The sequence below is a fragment of the Erythrolamprus reginae genome, chromosome 4 (genome assembly GCF_031021105.1).
Source record: "Erythrolamprus reginae isolate rEryReg1 chromosome 4, rEryReg1.hap1, whole genome shotgun sequence".
In the NCBI taxonomy this organism is placed as follows: domain Eukaryota; kingdom Metazoa; phylum Chordata; class Lepidosauria; order Squamata; family Dipsadidae; genus Erythrolamprus; species Erythrolamprus reginae.
The window spans coordinates 66,637,239-66,657,451 of NC_091953.1; the positions used below are offsets into that span (position 1 = coordinate 66,637,239).

Here is a 20,213-nt window from a genome sequence, read left to right on the forward strand (position 1 = left end):
TTGCAACTAAGGAGTTTGTGCACTTACCTGCATGCTTTCAGAACCTCTGCAGAACTTGGATATATAGATACCGACATAGATGGTATGATTGTGGAATTAGGTTTGTGTCCAGTAAGAGGAGGATTGATTTTTATGGGGCTCTGAGAGTCCTCCAATGTCTCTCCATTAACTGCATGTCCACTATGAGGGCTGTTAAGGCTGGTAACACTGTTTGTGGTAGTCTGTTCAGTAGATTTTGGAGAAGGTGTTGCTGTGGAAATGGCTGAAGATGGTGAGGAGGCAACAGAATTCTCAGTCTTTGTATGAACCGTTGGATGGATGTTATTGACTTTGTCACAGGTTCCAGTACCCACATTGTTATTGGCTTTTCCCATCAACAAGGCAGAGAGCTGAGGATTGTCTGAACTAAGTAAACCTGGTGACTTTGAATCTCCATGGCTAGGGCTAGAAACAGCATCTGCCGTCACCTGATGGACATGATTAGGAAGTCCTTCTACACTGGCAGTGCTGTTAAGTGTCTCTCCGGAATGCCTGTTTATGTCAGGCACTGCTGATGTATTTCCTGAAGGCTTGCTCTCTTTGGTTAAGGTAATGCCTTGTTGTCCACCTGAGGTAGCAGTGTGAGAGGGGAGGTGATTGAGAGCAGCCCCCTGTGTTACTGAATTGCTAGGCATGGTAGGATGTCCATTTTGATTTTTAATACCAGTGCCAGCTGCCTGGAGATGCTGGGAAGGCCCAGTGGAAGAGAGAGGTTGTTCACTATTAGGACCTGCCAAATGTGAACTCTGACTTTTTTGAAGCCCCTAGAGAGAAGAAAGATGGTTTTATTTAAATATGTGAACATTTTACAGCTTAGGAATCAGATATAACTTCAATATTTTTCCAATACTGTCCAATATTTGTTTTTCCAATAGTTTTCAAATGTTTTTCAAAAACCTATTTTGAAAAGGAAGTATCAGAAAGTCTCACCTCATCGCTCAAGCTTCCAAATCTCTGCAAAAGAGCTGTAGTAGCATTGTAAAATAAACTATAACATAGAAGTCCACTCTCAAAAACAGCATGAGACAAATGATAGTTATTATAGCTCAAATTTAAAAATTATGGAAAGCATTAAAAGACTTAGCTATCTGGATTTATAGTGGAAATTCATCTACCTAAGAACATCTTTTATTAATCACAAATGGTAACTTGCAAAACTGTTAAATTTATATACCACCCATCTAGTGGTATGTCAAAGGAAGCTCTCAAATAAATACCTTAAATACACCAATAAATCCGGGAATAAATTCAGGATAACTTAACACATCTATAAAACCTTATTGAAATAAATGTACAGAAAATTATCAGCAGCAAACAAATTTTGCTTTTTTTCATCAATAGACTATCAAGAATGGTCTATTTAATGCAATGTATTTTAATTTTTTTAAGTTATTGTTTTAAAATGACCAAAGCTGCAAGTCCCTTTTCCACTTAAGTACTTTTTGTACTTGTGTTAGTAAATATTTTCACCGCCTTCTTTTTGACTCGTGCAGTTTAAAGGACCTCAATGGAAGGCAGGTTGACAGCAATTGTTTTTTCTGTAGTTCTGATTATCCTCTAAAGCCTGTATCGGTTTTGTTGGGTTGCAGAACCAAACTAGATAGTTATAGAGGTGCAGATGACAGACTCAATGATTCCTCTGTAGAACTGTATCAGCAGCTCCTTGGGTGGTTTGACCTTCCTGAGTTGGCGTAGAAAGAACATTCTTTGTTGTGCTTTTTTGATGTTTTTGATGTTAGGTCACCATGCAATCTGTGCAAAAATCTATATTTCCTCTTTTATTTTCTATTTAATTTTGATACTGGAATTTGTCCAAGGAAACAAAACACATACATACATACATACATACATACATACATACACACACACACACACACACTGTTGTGATTCAGTCTGAGGCTCCTCAGGGAACGGCTGGAAATCTGCCGGCTCCATGCTCAGAGGGGGAGGACGAGGAACAGGAGGAGGAGGAGGACCAGGCAGACGGGGAAGAGGAATGCCAGGACGAAGAGGAGGGGGAACAGCCTGAGACCCCCGAGGGGGAGCTCTCCCCAGCGAGTAGCCTGGAATCCTTAGATGAGAACGCACAAGCCATCATCGATATGAGGCAGAGAAGGGCCTCCCAACGAAGGGGACAATTAGCCAGGTATTTCCATCCCTAATAGGCAACAGCTGGGTTTGGGTGTGGTTCTCCTCAGAAAGGTTGAAAAGGCAGGCCCGCCCTTCCTGTATTGTGGAGAGTTATCTTTTGGGAGTTCTGTAACCTTGCTTCAATCCTTGGCGTCTCTGATTCTGGTTTGTGGCCTCGAAGGCTGAAAACTTGGGGGAGGCGTGGGTTTTATTATCTACAGTGGTGTGTGTGCCAGCAAGAAGCCTGTTGTATTGTCTGGCCGTCGTGACTCTTCTGTGAAGCCTCATAGCATTCCACTTTGTAAGAACAGTTTTTGTTCTCTGTGTTTGTTTTCAAAGATATAAAGTGACTTTGCTTTTTATCAACGTGTCTGGCTGCTTTTTTCAGTTGGTGTTGAAGTCTGGGGGCACCCAGACAGAACACATGAATGAATGAATGAATGAATGAATGAATGAATGAATGAATGAATGAATAAATAAATAAATACATGATGTTATGATGCAGTGACTTTAATTGCAGCAGCACCTTTATTATAACTCTTTGCACTTTATGACCCAGAAAACTGCATTTTAAAAAGTGTTAAATTTAGAAGTAAACTTCCCTTCAGATTAACATTTTTGTATCATTTGTGTTTGGAAAAAGTACAGTTGTTGAACTCCTGTCTTCCCTGTCAGAGTTTGTTTATTCAGTTAGACAGTGCCTAACTCCAACCGACTCTGTGTTACTCACAATATATTACCTTAAAAACCCAACACAAACTAATATAAGATGGGACTTGGTCACTGTATATAGGCAGAAACAAAAATTCAAATAATATATCTAATAAAACTAAATTACTGCAGCTATCCCTTCCTATTTATTGTTGTGCTGTGAAAATGAACATTCTATTGGAAGCTGGTGCTTTGTAGCTCACTTATGAAAACAATTCCCAGTAGAAAGGGAAAATGTAAATATAAATACCCCTGGTAACCAAAAGAGAACAACTCCACTGACAAATTCCTAATTTATAATAAGTATCAATTATTTTAGCAATAATAATTCTCATGTCAAAAGACCTTTTTAGAATTCAAAATATAGTTACAAAGAATAGAACAAAAGAACAAATTGCTGGAATTTATAATAGAAATCTATAGCAATGTTCTTCCAATTTGTTCATGAATGATTCAGAGGAAAGTAAAGAATCTTTGGAAATGGTCAGATTATTTAAGCACATTAAAAATAAATAATAAATTTTGTGTTAAAGTTCCCTCTCCTGCCTTAATCAGTGATTTTAAAAAATCAAGATGAGAATATAAATTTCATAATATAAGTTCATGTATAGTATAACAGATCAGAGAAAATTTCTGGTTGGGCAAGACAGTTTAATAAGAACACATATATCTATTAGGAAAAGAAAAATCTAAAAATCATTTAATTGACTGAAGCATTGGGGCAGAATGAACACAGGATGGAATAATATTCAGCAAAGTTATATTTAAGGTTCTTTAACTTATAAGAGAGAGAATGAATTTGGGAAATTGGGTGACATGGATATATAAAATTATGAATGTCGCAGCAAAGAATGGGAGTTTCCATTTGTTACATTAGAATCATCCAACTGAGCTGAATAGTGGTGATGGATGGGTGGGTGGGTTTGTTTGTTTGTTTATTTATTAATTAGATTTGTATGCCACCCCTCTCCGTAGACTCAGGGTGGCTAACAACAATAGTAAAACAACATATAACAAATCTAATATTTAAAATAATTTAAAAGACCCTAATTTAAAAACCAAACATACTGTACACACAAACATACCATGCATAAATTGTATAGGCCTAGGGGGAAGGGAATATCTCAGTTCCCCCATGTCTGATGACAGAGGTGGGTTTTAAGAAGCTTACAGATTTAGGACAAATGAAAATAATAAATTCACACTTGGGCAAAAGTAAGGAATTCGCCACAAGATATAAAGTTAGACAATTTTAAAGTGGGATTAGAAAATTTCCACAGCCGCCTGTCTCCTTTTATTTCTTATGGAAAAGGCTCAGCTTATGGAAGAGATGCGGCGTCCGAGCCTTTTCCGTAAGAAATAAAAGGAGACAGGTGGCCGCGCGCTGCTTTGGCGGAAGACGGGAGGGCAGGGCCAGAAGTGTTGGGGTTCGGGTTCGGCGAACTTACCCGAACTCCGCCACAACTTCAGCCGAACCTGCCGAACCCAAACATTGATGGGTTCACCCAATACTAGTTAGCAGTTCTCTCCAGCTACTGAAAATGATTTTTCTTCTTGTTACCTTGTAATTGTTACCACTGAACAAACTTTCAGCTGCAATCACATGAATATTACTGCATCTAAGCCCCACTGTATACGTAACAATGTTTGATTTTTTTAAAAATATAGTTTTATTTTAAATGACATTATGTAACATGCAGTTTCAATACAATTCACACATTAAGTCATGTTATTACTTATAATTCTCAACTCCTTCACCAATCAACTCTAAACTCACTAGAAATGCTACCATTTTAAGAAAATCTAAAAGGAAAATCAATGTGGTTAAATCATAGTAAAATGACTCCAGACTGCGGCAGAATGGCACAGTGAACACAAGTTTATTAACTGAAATAACGGAAACTCAGAACTCTTAACAGGCTGTTATACTAACACAGCAACCAATGAACCTGCAGAGAACTTCCTCCAAAACATTGCCCTCTGGTGGTTACAGACATGACACCCCTTTCCCCTACATGACACATGCGTAGTCGGCTAAGTACGTGGGACTGCACCTTTCCCGCTCAGAATGCCGGGGTGCCATGCATGGTGTAGCAGACAAAGAGGATGGCTCCTCCCCTGTTTAAACTCCTCCCCCATAGCCCGAGGCCAACCCCTCTGTGGCTTGGGACTCAGGTAAGTGAATGGCCTCGGGTTCTTTTTCACCTAACATGCATATTGTTTCACTGGATTGGGTTGTAGGTGGCGACATAGCTTGTAAGGGTAACCCGGCTACAACAGCAGGGGTTTTCCTACGCAGCCCAAAGTTTCTGGGTGTCTCTATGGTCTCTCCTGCTTCCTCAGGTCACTAACTCTGGCTCTTAAATTGTCTATATGTCTTTGCCACATCAGTTAATAACACTGTATACGAGCGGGGTCCACGAATCTGTGTTACCCTGCCTTGCAACCAACGAGGAGAGCCTGAAAAATTCTGTGCATGTACTACGTCTCCCACTTTGAACTCTCGGACTCCTGAGTTGAGAGTCACTGCGAGGGAGTGGTGTACATCGAGTGGAGTCTATCTAGGGCTATACGCAGTCTGCACCCCATTAATAATTCTGAAGGAGCCTTCATAGTTGATGTACACGGTGTTGAATGCTAAGCTAATAAAAGTTCATCCAACCCCTCCTGTAAATCCCATTAAGTGATTTTTGCCAGCATTTCTTTGGTGCAGAGCACCATCCTCTCAGACATGCCATTACTAGCTGGATGCCACGGAACTGTCCACACGTGCCTGATTCCTAACCTCGCTAGAAAGTTTTCAAACAAGCAGGATATGAACTGGGGCTCACTATCCGAGACTACTATATCAGGATACCCGTGTGTTGTGAATAATGTAGATAAAATCCTAATAACCGCACTGGAAGTAGTTGATGACATTACTCGAACTTCCAGCCATTTCGAATATGCATCAGTAACTATAAGCAACATTTTCCCCAAAACTGGGCCTGCCAGGTCAATATGTAAACTGGACCACGGTCCCCTTGGGGTTTCCCAAATTGTTGGTTGTGCATGGAGAGGGGCTGCCCTGGTCTGTTGGCAGGCCTTACAAATACCAACTTGTGTTTCAATTGATTTGTCTAAACCTGGTCATCAAACGTACCCCCTTGCTAGGGCTTTCATCCTTACTACTCCAGGATGACCGACATGTATGAGATCTAAGCAGTGTTCCCTCTAATTTTTTTTCGGTGTGGGCGGAAAAGTATAGTGTCTGAGCGTGTGATCACCCTAGAACAAGGACAGAAACACCAGCCTGAAGATGACGAGTGGGACCTCGTCGAAACGTCGCCAGAAATTTCCAAATCCTACATGGAAAGAAACCCGAATATACCAAGACCGTCATACCTGTACCCGTGAAAATCTATGAAAACAAATATATATATATATACATATATGTGTGTGTGTGTGTGTGTGTATGTGTGTGTGTGTATGTGTATGTATGTGTATATATATATGTTTTCGTAGATTTTCACGGGTACAGGTATGATGGTCTTGGTATATTCGGGTTTCTTCCCGTGTAGGATTTGGAAATTTCTGGCAACGTTTTGACTCGTCATCTTCAGGCTGGTGCTTCTGTCCTTCTTCTAGGGTGAACACTAGCAGCTCAGGTCTCGCAGTGTTCGCCCTAGAAGAAGGACAGAAACACCAGCCTGAAGATGACGGGGGGGGGGCTCGTCGAAACGTCACCAGAAATTACACGGGGCAAAACCCGAACTCAGAACAATCTACACACACACACACACACACACACATTTATTTATTTATTTGTGTGAAATCACCCTGGTGTATTGAAGGATCATCACAGCTCCTCATTTTCCTCTCCGCCCAACCCAGGGCCATTTCCAAGGCAGTTAAAGATGAGAATGTCACCCAGGTACATGAGAAGCCCTTAGTACAGGTGGTCATGCAGCACATGCATATCAGCTGCACATGCATATCAGCTGCATGAACAGGGCAGGTGTTCCCTGCAACCCAAATGGCATCACTCTGAATAGGAAGCTACCAAGGCCTACTGAGTCCTCACAGAGGGGCAACTACTCAATCACACACACAGATATACTAACTTGAATTAAAGTTTACTTTGAGAAATAATGTCTTCAGATAAACAGTCTAAAGTCATACACATAATAAGTCAGAATAACAATCCAAATATTATTAAGTACATAGTCTTTCTTACCAGTTGTCTTTGTCATAATTAGCAAACAAAAATATCAAGTCTAAACACATTTTAGCTGATATACATAACTACAATACAGAGATTTCAGAGCTATCCTAACAGTGAGTAGCCAGACAAAGAGAAAACAAAGACGGTGACTCAGAGATATAAACTATGAACTCTAGCTCCCTCTTGTGGCAATCTGCAACACCTCAGCAAATCAGACAGAGCTCAATTTATATATTGCAAACCCAACTGTCCTAAAATGTACCATCCATTTATGTTGCTCTGCACCTGTAGGAACAGGGGTGTTTTATTATGGACCAGAGGGAGGAAAACATTCTGTATAAGAGTGGTTTCTGATCTTTCCAGACACCCAAAGAATGATGTAAGGTCTATGATTATATGAGCAACCCATTGCTACCTAGCAACATAACTGAGAAGCACAAAGCAAGGTCCACCAGACAGTGAGGAAGAAGGAAAGGAAAGCAGCCCTGGATTTACATGAACACAGAGCAGTCACTTGCCTAAAGTAACTTTATTTCAGCATGCACTGAAGATTATCTAGCCATACCAACTTCACTATTTAGGCAGATTTCACCTTTAAATAACTGCAAATAAGAACACAATTCATTATAGAGACTATAGGCAAATAAACTATGCAATAACTTCTATTAGTAAAATACTGTAACCAGATAGAATTCCACTATATATAAAAAAGATCTAATTATCACATTCTTCGGAGTATAAGACACACCTTTTTTAACCCACCCACCCCCAAAAAGGTGAAAATGTAAGTGTGTCTTATACACTGAATGTAGCCCCACCCAGCCACCTCTAACCTTTGGTCTCTGCCTCCCAGCAATTTACCTCTTTGCAGCAAGCAGCCCAGAGCCTGATCAGCACAAGTCACTAATTAAAAGCTCCCCAACTGTCAGCTAATTGATTGAAATTGCAGGCAAGCCCATGTGCTAAAATGAAAGTGAAATTAAAGCTGCAGAGAGATAAATTGTTGGCAGGGAGAGGGAAGGCAGAATTTTATTTTCTTGTGCTAATCATACTGTGCTGAAACTGGCTATTTGTTGTTTGCTGCAAGGAGGTAAGTCAATAACTATAAATGCCTATAAAACGTTCAAATTATTATGACTGCTTTACTATTCTAGACCAGTGTTTCCCAACCTTTTTTGAGCCGCGGCACATTATTCATATTTTCAAAATCCTGGGGAACATTGAAAGGGGGGGCGGTGGAGGGGAGGGGCTAAAGAAAAGTTTGGACAAAAAAACCCTCTCTCTTCCTCCCTTTCGCTCTATTTCTCCCTCTTTCTCTCTTTTCCTTCCTTCCCTTCTTTCTCTCCCTCCTTCCCTTCCTCTATGTCTTTCTCTCTCCCTTGCTCTCTCTCTATCTCTTGCTATCTCTTTCTTGCTTTTTTCTCTCTTTCTTGCTCTCTCTCTCTCTTTCACTGTCTCTTGCTATATGTCTTTCTTTCTCTTTGCCTCTCTTGCTATCTCTTTCTTTCTCTCTCTCTGTCTCTCTGTCTCTCTTGCTATGTCTCTCTTTCTTTCTCTCTCTCTGTCTCTCTGTCTCTCTTGCTATGTCTCTTTCTTTCTCTCTCTCTCTGCCTCTCTTGCTAAGTCTCTCTTTTTCTCTTGCTATGTCTCTCTTTCTTTTTCTCTCTCTCTGCCTCTCTTGCTATGTCTCTCTTTCTCTCTCTCTTTCTCTCTCTCTTTCTCTGCCTCTCTTGCTGTCTCTCTTTCTCGCTCTGTCTCTCTTTCTCTGCCTCTCTTGCTATGTCTCTCTTTCTCTCTCTGCCTCTCTTATATGTCTCTCTTTCTTTCTCTCTCTCTCTCAGCTGACTGCAAGCGGGAGCCCTGACGGTGGCAGCTGGACGTGCTGCTGGACACCGTATATGCCAGGCCCGCAGCGCCAGCATGTACGACGTCCAGCAGCACGTCCAACCACCACCATCAGGGCTCCCGCTTGCAGTCAGCTGAGAGAGAGAGAGAGCTCCCTCTCGCCGCCGCCTGGAGCTCCCTCTCGCCGCCACCATCTCCCCGCGACTGCCTGCGGCCGCTGCAGCCACCCCCCCACTCCCACCGCTAGTGCCCTCCCGCCGGGCCACAAAGGACACTTGTCGCCGACGCCAGGGAAGCTCCAGCTGGGCTCTCCTTCTTCCTGCCTTCCTTCTTTGGGGCCCAGCAGCAGAGCGCCGAAAACCACGGCATCGAGCAGGAGCCAGGGGACAGCTGCGAGCGGGAGCTCCAGGTCGGCACCGGCAGCGCCCCGCCCAGCTGGAGCTTCCCTAGGCGCTTCGCGGCACACCTGACCGTGTCTCGCGGCACACTAGTGTGCTGCGGCACACGGGTTGGGAAACGCTGTTCTAGACAACTTAACAAAATGAATAGCAATAGCATTTAGACTTATATACCGCTTCATAGTGCTTTTACAGCCCTCTCTAAGCAGTTTACAGAACTAGCATATTGCCCCCAACAATCTGGGTCCTCATTTTACCCACCTGGGAAGGATGGAAGGCTGAGTCAACATTGAGCTGGTGCTGAAGTAGCCTGCAGTGCCGCACTCTAACCATTGCACCACCCCAGCTCTTTTAAAAAGCTTTTTAAAATAAACGCTTGATCTGAAGAGGCCCAGTGCTATTGTATTTTATTTTAAATAGAGAATAACAATACTTCCAGAAAACCACATCAATTTTAACAGTATCTGTAAAAGTATAATATGAAATTTACCAGTGGTCCTGTTTAATACTAAGATAAGGAAGTTAAAACCCTGACTTAGTCATGTTTGGAGTAGATGTATTTAAATAATAAAGGAGTTATTGTGACTATCTTTAAAAAGATTTGTTGGCATTAATATACTGCCATAATCTACATTTCTCCATTCTTTGCTTGTCAGGCACACATGCCCAGAAATACACAACAAACAGTGTATATCATCTGTGCTGTTTGCTGTGAAGCAAATTGCTGGGAGACAAACAGATTTGTTTTTTCCTTGTTTTCCTCCCCCAAAACTAAGGTGTGTTTTATACTCTGGTGTATCTTATACTACGAAAAATATGATAATGTTTTTAAATTATCTGTTCACAATAGTAAAAAAAAATAGCAAGTGAGTCCCTTTTTTTGTTGCTAAATAAAATCTGCCAACCTCACTCCATTGATGAATGACATGATTCATTATTTTTCTAATCTAGTATTCCAGCTGTGTTATCTAATGACAGGAATTGGTCAGGTATTAATTCCCTTGAAGAAATTTCCTCCACTGAGTTTGGACTAAGATCTTCTTCATTCTCTTTATGCATTCACTTTCAATTTCTTCCTGATTTCAGTGTACTTAATGTTGAGCTTGAGGATTCTCAGGTATTTATAGTCATCATATTCATCCAGACTCTTGTTTATATAGGGCATCTCAATTATTTCAGTTTTCACTGTTTTTCCCCAGGTAAGGGCAACACATTTGTCCAGTCCAAAACTCCACGGCAGTATCTTAACTGTATATATAGACAGTATTGAGCAGTGATTATATTTCAGATAGCATTTTTTCATACAGCTTCATGTAAATGAAGCTTGGAAGATTTTTTTTGATATTTGAAAGCCATGACCCGACTTTTCAGTATTGTTGACAGAGGATCAGGGCAATGATGAACAACAACGTTGATAGTGACTCCTTGAAAGTTTCTTCTCTTGATATTAATCTCTCCCGATCTATCACTATTGATACTGTATCTATCAACTGTGTCTTAAATTGTTCTACTGATCTTTATGCAAAGCTTCTGATATTCCTGATATTATTTCTAGGGAGTTGATTATCCTTTATGTAACCACAAAACCACATTCAAGATGGTTTTACTTCTCACAGTTTTCCAGAATCATCTTGTGAATTAGTACCTGCTCTTTTGTTCCTCTGCTGTCTGGGCAGTTTCCTTTCTTATTTTCAAGCAGATACACTTAGGGCTGCATCAGCTACCATACCAGTTAGCAATTTGAAACTTGTTGCTAAGCAGGAAATTGGCCTGGAGTTGTCTGGTGTTGTCCATTTTGCTGGATTATTCATTATTACCGTATTTTTCGGTGTATAAGACTTTTTACTTCCAAAAAGTGCATCAAAAACTGGGTGCTTCTTATACATCGAAGTCACCACTTGTGAGCAACTCCGGCAGCATCCGGGTGGAGCAGAGCAACTCGCCCATTCATGTCCAGCAACCACAGCCGATGCCGGCTGCTGTCCTGCCCCTGGCTGCTGCTCCTGCATCTCAAGCCGTCCAGAACTCCTAAGCTGATCGGTAAGTTGGCAAAGAAGGAAGCAGTTTCTATCTCTTGGGGTGGGTGGGTGGAGGGGGGAAGGAAAGAGGGATGGCTGACTCAGTGGAGGGGTGGAGAGAGAGAGGAGCAAATGTTTCGTCAACTGGCTTTTACCGGCGTTTTTTCCTGTTACCTTATCAGCGAGCCTTCCCCCCAGCAGCAGTAAAACAGATGCACTGGGTAAATAGATTACTGAGATGCTGCTGTCTTTGTTGCTGTGCTAGTGAGCCTTCTCTTCAGCAGCAGTAAAATACATATACATTTAAATATTTAGATTACTGAGAAGCTGCCACAATTGCTGCCAGAATTGAGCCCTTCCCACCACTGCTGCCCTTCCTGCACAAAGCCTGCTCCCAGACTACCTGAAGAGCTGTCACCCCAGTTGCTACCCTAGCGAGAACCAACTAACAGGGTACTGTCACTTCGCTATCTCCCCCTTTGATCTTCCTTTCCTGAATCTCCTGTGATAATCTTTATGACTCTTTGTAAATAGAGCTGGGAAGTTCAAAGAGCAAAGTAGCCACAATTAGAGGAGGACTGGCTTAGAATAGGAGCTGAAGGTCCTTAAAGTTGAATGTATGAACATAGTTTCAGCTAAAGTGTTTATAAAGGAAACATTAGAATAGAATAGAATAGAATAGAATAGAATAGAATAGAATTCTTTATTGGCCAAAGTGTGATGTTTCTAGACCATTTGGCTCAGAATACTTTTTTTCTTGTTTTCCTCCCCCAAAATCTAGGTGCGTCTTTTATTCCGGTGTGTCTTATACACCGAAAAATATAGTAGGTAGATTTTGCCAGATGCTAACTAATCTTCAATTTCACTTCCTTGCATTATGTTAAACTGCTTGACAATGAGTGACTGTAGAGCAGTTCTTCTAGTGAGTTGGTGCTTATATGTGCTAGTTTTTTTAAATAATTTAATATTTATAATGTAGCTGAGGTATGCTGATTAGTTAATGGTTGTAGATTAGGCGTGATATCCTGAGTAGTTGGAGCTTGCAGGCTACTTGATTGTTTTGCAATGTGTGTTCTGAGTCTGGTTTCTATGGCTGGGATACGTTTGAGGGCTGGTTTCCAGATGTCTGGTAAGCGGGAAGTACCAGCCCTCAAATGTATCCCAGCCATAGAAACCAGACTCAGAACATACATTGCAAAACAATCAAGTAGCCTGCAAGCTCCAACTACTCAGGATATCACGCCTAATCTACAACCATTAACTAATCAGCATACCTCAGCTACATCAACGACCCCAGATGTTACCCCACTGACTCACCAGGAAGTTTCTACACAGCAGGCAATTGCTGAGCCATCAAACCACACCCAGCCACCAGTATTTATAGAAGGAAGGCAGCTCAGGTCTCGCAGTGTTCGCCCTAGAACAAGGACAGAAACACCAGCCTGAAGATGACGAGTGGGACCTCGTCGAAATGTCACCAGAAATTTCCAAATCCTACATGGGAAGAAACCCGAATATACCAAGACCATCATACCTGTACCCGTGAAAATCTACGAAAACACACACACACACACACACACACACACACACACACATATTATACTCTTAGAAAGAGAGAGAAAAAGAAAAAAACCCACCACCACAGGAGAGGGAGGGGGGATCAGGAAAAATTTAGCAATTCATTATCTCAAATAATTCTATTTTAAAATTTCTATTAATATATATTAATATATTTAATACCTAAGAGAGAGAGAGAGAAGAAGGAGAAGAAGGAGAAGAAGGAGAAGAAGAAGAAGAAGAAGAAGAAGAAAAATAGGAAAAGAAAAGACAAAGTAATGAAGAGTCACCAATAATATACTTATAATTCTCTTTCAAACGTAGAAGTCCTTTGTTGATTGAAGTTCTATATAATTTTTACCAGTTCTTTTGTAATAATTCTCCAAATCCCAAAGTGCCAAATAATGCCAAAAAATAGAATTAATCCAAATTTATACAGTCCAATATTCCAATTGTAAGTCCAAGTCTTATTCAAGTCTTATTCAATCACTAATCCAAAATCCAATGTTTTAATCCAAAGAAGTCAGAGATGGTAATTTTAGTTCAGTTCCAAATGTTTATCTTGAAATAATCCCTCAGAGACAGCCAAGGAAAGACAGAAAAAAAAAGTTTCTTCTTTGCAGCAAATCCAACGAACAAAACCGATAATCCAAAAACAGCAGATCCAATCGAAATCACTCCAACAGTATAAATCTTCTTGTTTAATTCACCAATCGTAGATTATCCCATATTTCATTAAATTGTTAATTTACTTGTTAATTTATTCCATTTTAAAATTGAAGATCGAAACAAAGAAAACGTGATCCCTCCGCAAGTAGAAAGTAGTGCCCGGGATTTAACGTTATTCTGAACTCGTAGAAATTCCAATCCTTATTACAGCTTTACCAAATCATGTCTCTTAGTACTCTCATACGAATTATGAATTTTATATCCAATCTCAATCAACTCTAATCCAAGTTCGGAAGTTCAATTTAGAAAGAGGAAAAAAGTAGATCTAGCCGTCTGTTCTTTGGCCCCAGGATATGAATTTTCCCTTCAAACTTTCTTTTTCGCCTTTTTATTTTAAACTTTCACTTTAATCCAATCTTCCAAGCTTATCATGTAATAATAGAATTTTACCTTAATTCTTCTTTTCTCTTTGTATTCCCTTTCTGCTCTGTTGTTCTTTCAGATCTTTAAATTCTTCTTCTCACTTTTCTGCTTCCCACTGGTTTGGATGGATCGCAATGGCCGAGTCCTCTGGGATTCCGAGGATCGGTTCTCCCTTGTCCAGAGCTGTGGGGTGATCCCTTGCCTCTGGAGCTTCGGCGGTAGCTCCTTGGACAGAGGGGAGCCCCCTGTTCTAGGAACGGGCCATCCGTACCCGATCCAACCGCAAAACGCGTCCTCTGGAGGGGTAGAAGGAGTCTCGGGGGGACAGAGCCCTGTCCCGGAGCCTCCGCTGCGATCCCGGACCAAATCGGAAGTCCCAAATTTTCTTTACTTTTTTAAAAAGAACTTTTCTTCTTACTAGCTAGCCCCTAGAGGTTCTTGACCAAATGTTCTTTCCCTCTAGAGAAGGAGTGTCAAACTCGCAGCATCCCATTGCAATTTCTCGCAACATTTTTTCCCTTCTTGGAGCTGGCATAGCATGGCCTGTGTGTGATACATCCGGCCCACAGGCCACCAGTTTGACACTCCTGCTCTAGGGCATTCCTGTTAAATGGGTTTACTTACACAGAACAACTTGGGGGAGGATTAAACTGACGCACTTTACAGGAAGCTATAGAAACCGATTTTCTTTTACTGTTCCCATAAGCTTTAATTGGGTGAAGTGGGGCTTGATTGGGCAACATACAACATATGAAAGATATTTCAAATGGACTAACATACCCAGAATGAATCCAAAATCTGGGACCAAGTCTCCTATGAAGTGGAAATTTGGCAAATTTTACAAAAAGAAAAAACAGTTTATAACATAATTCAAAATCTCACAAAACATTTCCGGTGCTGATGTTTGACAGTGCTATAAAGTTCAACATTGAGTAGTTTCAAGGCAGATACCTCTCTGAATATCTCTCTGAATTTTTAAGAACTTGTTAAGTACATTTGAAGCTCTGCCATTGTTGAAAGCACTGAGGAATCTGGTAAGGAAATATCTCTAAAACAATGACACGAGGAGGCATGGGTTGTCTAATTTTTCCTTGATATTGAAAAAGGAAAAATCACAAGACAGAAATACAACATCAAATACACAAGTAACAGGACTACTGAATGAAGAAGAGGAATATCTTGATACCTCACATTCAGATATCCATTTGGAACCATCTCTGTAGAGACATATGGTTGCTTAATTAAACACGAAATGTATTGTTATGAATTTCCTAAGAGAAATAAATTTAAAGCTCAATATTTAGTAAATGGATGAGCTAAGTTCAATAATAAATAAAATTCTTCCAAATCAATCCCCTTAAATTTTTGGTTACATTTTTGACTGTGTTTAGAATTTCATTAATATTTTTCTACCATTGAAAACTGATAAAGCAAATAAATTATTTTTGTGATTAAACCCATTTTGTATTGGTGGAAGAAAATCATATTACTTTTCAAAATAAGACAGTTCTATTTTAATAGTTATAAATAAAAAAATGATGTCTCATTTTGAGTTTTCAAAAAGAAAAAAATACTGTACTTTCTTGGCAAACATTTCCTATGTTTGTGATTTTTTTAAGAAAATGAACATTTTATTAAAAATATATAACTACTTAAATAAAAAATACTGATAAATTCTAAAACAATGAATCTATTCAATTGTGTTTACTTAGTAAATACAAATATCACCTGGTGATTCAAATATTTCAAGTCCTTTCTGATTATCAATGCTTTATTAAAACATATCTATAGATATCCTATAAACTGTTTCATTTTGGAAGGTATTTTACTTAGTAACATAGTGCAATCACATGACCCTGGGACACTGAAACTGTCGCAAATACATGCCAGTTGCCAAGCACCCACATTTTTAAGTGTATGACCATCGGGTGCTGTAATAGTTGTAAGTGTAAGGAGTGTCATTTATTTTTCAATGTCATTGTAGCTTTAAACGGTCACTAAATAAATGGTTAGAAGTTAAGGACTACTTTTATATTTCTACTGAATGGAAACTGTCATCTGGAAAAGAAAGTTATGTTCTTGCATCAGCTTTAAAAATTAAATTGATATATCATTTACCTGAGTGGAGTTAGATAGTTGTTTTTTCCACGGCTCCTCTGCGCTGCTGGTCAGGTTTGTGCGGTTATGAGGTAGAGAGAGTGCGTTTCGCTGCAGGTAAGGCACGTTTCCATTACTTCCACTTCCTGTTAAATGATTATTGCCTATCAAAATAGTGTCTGTACTACTCAGCATTTTTGCTGTGCTGCAGGGAACCGAGCCTGCTGGAAAGGGTCCATTTGCCATAGGCTGCCCGGGACAGGTTGGACGGATTCCGTGCTGTGTGATGTTAGGCACTCTGGTCAGAGCAACCTGTGGCTGCTGACCAGAGACAGAGTTTGTAGGCAGTGATGAGTCAGTTGTTGGCCCATTAGCAATTCCAGTAGATCGTACCTGTGCAACTCCCATCTGCCTCATCTAACAAAAAGGGAATAAAATATTTAAAAGATTGGCAAACTATAGTTACGATTTCCTCAAGCATATTTGGTGAATGTCTTCTAAAGTTTAGGAATATAAAGATATGCCCCATAAAAGATACTACAAAATTATACAACCCCATAATGTGACATATGAATCATTCTGTCTGAGCAAGATCATATAAGCAGTAACAATGAAAAAAATGTTATCCTTCTGACATATTTTATAGGGAAAAGTTGAATTTATGTACAAGGTTGTAATTCTTAAGTCATTCTGCACTTGTAACATGCAGCAATGTACTTCTCAAAAGTACATTGGCAAAAATGAAATACAGTGAACCCTCGAGTTTCGCGTCCTCAAGGATCGCGAAAGGGCTATTTCGCGAGTTTTCAACCCGGAAGTAAACTCCACCATCTACGCATGCGTGCCCTTCCACGCATGCGTAGATGGTGGAGTTTCCCCGCCGGGCAGAGGCTTCCCTGGGTCTTCCCCCTCTTGCCCCCGTAAGACCCCAGCGGCGGCGCGAGCAACGGCGTGGGCGGGCGGGCGGCACGCGCGGGGCAGCTCGGCTCCCCAGCTGGGAAGCGGCCCCAGCAACAGCGTGGGCGGGCGGGCGGTGCCCGCGCGCTTGGGGACATCGCAGCTCGCTCCCCAGCTGGGGAGCCGAGCTAGGGAGTCCGGACCGCGCGCGCGTTGCTGGGGAAAGCGCGCGCGCTTGGGGAATCCCTAGCTCGGCTCCCCAGCTGGGGAGCGGAGCTAGGGATTCCCCAAGCGCGCGCGCTTTCCCCAGCAACGCGCGCGCGGTCCGGACTCCCTAGCTCGGCTCCCCAGCTGGGGAGCGGAGCTAGGGATTCCCCAAGCGCGCGCGCTTTCCCCAGCAACGCGCGGGCGGTCGGGACTCCCTAGCTCGGCTCCCCAGCTGGGAAGCGGCCCCAGCAACAGCGTGAGCAATGGGGTGGGCGGGCGCGAGCAACGGGGTGGGCGGGCGAAGGGCGGGCGGCAGTGGAAGCAAAAACACCATCTGCGCAAGCGCAGATGGTGTTTTTACTTCCGCACCGCTACTTCGCTAAAAATCGATCATCGCGTGGGGTCCTGGAACGGAACCCTCGCGATGATCGAGGGTTCACTGTACAGTGAACCCTCGAGTTTCGCGTCCTCAAGTATCGCGAAAGGGCTATTTCGCGAGTTTTCAACCCGGAAGTAAACTCCACCATCTGCGCATGCGTGCCCTTCCACGCATGCGTAGATGGTGGAGTTTCCCCGCCGGGCAGAGGCTTCCCTGGGTCTTCCCCCTTCCCCCAGAGGCTTCCCTGGGACACCCCAGCTCCGCTCCCCAGCTGGGAAGCGGCCCCAGCAACAGCGTGGGCGGGCGGGCGGTGCCCGCGCGCTTGGGGACATCCCAGCTCCGCTCCCCAGCTGGGAAGCGGATCTAGGGAGTCCCCACCGCGCGCGCGTTGCTGGGGAAAGCGTGCGCGCTTGGGGACATCCCAGCTCCGCTCCCCAGCTGGGAAGCGGATCTAGGGAGTCCCCACCGCGCGCGCGTTGCTGGGGAAAGCGCGCGCGCTTGGGGACATCCCAGCTTCGCTCCCCAGCTGGGAAGCGGATCTAGGGAGTCCCCACCGCGCGCGCGTTGCTGGGGAAAGCGCGCGCGCTTGGGGACATCCCAGCTTCGCTCCCCAGCTGGGAAGCGGATCTAGGGAGTCCCCACCGCGCGCGCGTTGCTGGGGAAAGCGCGCGCGCTTGGGGACATCCCAGCTTCGCTCCCCAGCTGGGAAGCGGATCTAGGGAGTCCCCACCGCGCGGGCGTTGCTGGGGAAAGCGCGCGCGCTTGGGGACATCCCAGCTTCGCTCCCCAGCTGGGAAGCGGATCTAGGGAGTCCCCACCGCGCGCGCGCGTTGCTGGGGAAAGCACGCGCGCTTGGGGACATCCCAGCTTCGCTCCCCAGCTGGGAAGCGGATCTAGGGAGTCCCCACCGTGCGCGCGTTGCTGGGGAAAGCGCGCGCGCTTGGGGACATCCCAGCTTCGCTCCCCAGCTGGGAAGCGGATCTAGGGAGTCCCCACCGCGCGCGCGTTGCTGGGGAAAGCGCGCGCACTTGGGGACATCCCAGCTTCGCTCCCCAGCTGGGAAGCGGATCTAGGGAGTCCCCACCGCGCGCGCGTTGCTGGGGAAAGCGCGCGCGCTTGGGGACATCCCAGCTTCGCTCCCCAGCTGGGAAGCGGATCTAGGGAGTCCCCACCGCGCGCGCGTTGCTGGGGAAAGCGCGCGCGCTTGGGGACATCCCAGCTCCGCTCCCCAGCTGGGAAGCGGAGCTAGGGAGTCCCCAAGCGCGCGCACACCCCAGGCGCGAGCAACGGGGTGGGCGGGCGAAGGGCGGGCGGCAGTGGAAGCAAAAACACCATCTGCGCACGCGCAGATAGTGTTTTTACTTCCGCACCGCTACTTCGCTAAAAATCGATCATCGCGTGGGGTCCTGGAACGGAACCCTCGCGATGATCGAGGGTTCACTGTAGATACAGCAACAGCATAGTAAAACATACATAATAATAACAATCCAGCAGGAATCAGGAATAAGTGATACAGCCAGGAGCAGTATATGGCTCAGCATAAAATGTTTGCTTCTGGTTTTCCAAAAGAATACATTGTTAAATACATTGATAAAACTATTATGCAAAAATATGCATCTTCATTTTTAAACCCCCCCCCTATGCGTCGAGTAGTTATCTTGTCATTTAATAACAGTTTTGAGGTTTTACTTCACTAAATTCTCTAGCATCTCTATAAGTTCATACTTAATGACAAAAAATAAATACCATTTTATGAATGTGTATTACTTCCATCTCAGTAATTGAAGAAAAAATAATTGCACTATATTATCTCATTGCCTCCATGAACAGAGTAGCCATATGAAGTTCTTCTAATCTATTTAATATATTTATTCATCCATCCTTTTTCCCCGTATTTATAACAATGACCAAGAATGACTAAAACATTCATAAATATTTAAAATCCTAGAATTTTAAATGTCCAACTAATTTCATTTATAAGACAATCTGCAAAGTAAATGTGTTTGCGGGCACCTGCTGGTGTTGCTGCATCAAGACAAACTGACTCTCCAGCTGTTCTAGCATAAGTTTCTGTGCTGGATTTAAACTATTTCTATTTGCACGCAGCTGTTCCAAGTGCTGAAAAAGAAATAAAAATATATCTCTTATCACAATATGACCAAGGTATTTCTTTATTTAGTTTTCTTTTAAAACCATCTTTTAAAGTTTAACTTTTTAAAGTTATACAATAACAAACTTAAATCCACTAAAAATCAGGACAGTTACAAATGAAATTTCTTATAGTGACACAGTTTATATAACAATGAAGTTGTTAATTTTGTTGCCATGCTGACATCAAGTCTTTTCAAAATTCATGATGTTTCATAGAGATTTCTACACATAACAATAAACATTGATGGCTTTATATCTATCCTTACAGTTCTTTCAACTACTTTTCCCTGTCAACCCCTTTACTTAGAGAGAGAAAAGATACTGGTTTAAAAAAGGCATTTAGCCTGTTAAAAAACCAGAGCTGTCCATTTTTTTGATTCAGTATACCAAGAATATCTTTTGAGTATTTCATTTATCAAAATTATACCCCCGAAAAAGTACTCTCAGAGCACAAGTATTGTAGGAAATGACTACTATTCTGTGACTTG

At 42.6% G+C, this 20,213-nt stretch overlaps 1 protein-coding gene across 4 annotated transcripts in view; it reads right to left on the bottom strand.

The window, feature by feature from the left end:
- Positions 1-20,213, bottom strand: part of KDM6A (lysine demethylase 6A) — a 279,276-nt gene that overhangs the window by 89,183 nt on the left and 169,880 nt on the right. For all 4 annotated transcript variants that reach the window (XM_070750519.1, XM_070750522.1, XM_070750520.1 and 1 more), the window contains 3 exons: positions 19,588-19,692; positions 16,113-16,508; positions 28-803 (listed from right to left, as the gene is read on the bottom strand). In XM_070750519.1, the coding sequence (XP_070606620.1) occupies positions 28-803; positions 16,113-16,508; positions 19,588-19,692 (1,277 nt within the window). The remainder of the gene's footprint in view (positions 1-27; positions 804-16,112; positions 16,509-19,587; positions 19,693-20,213) is intronic.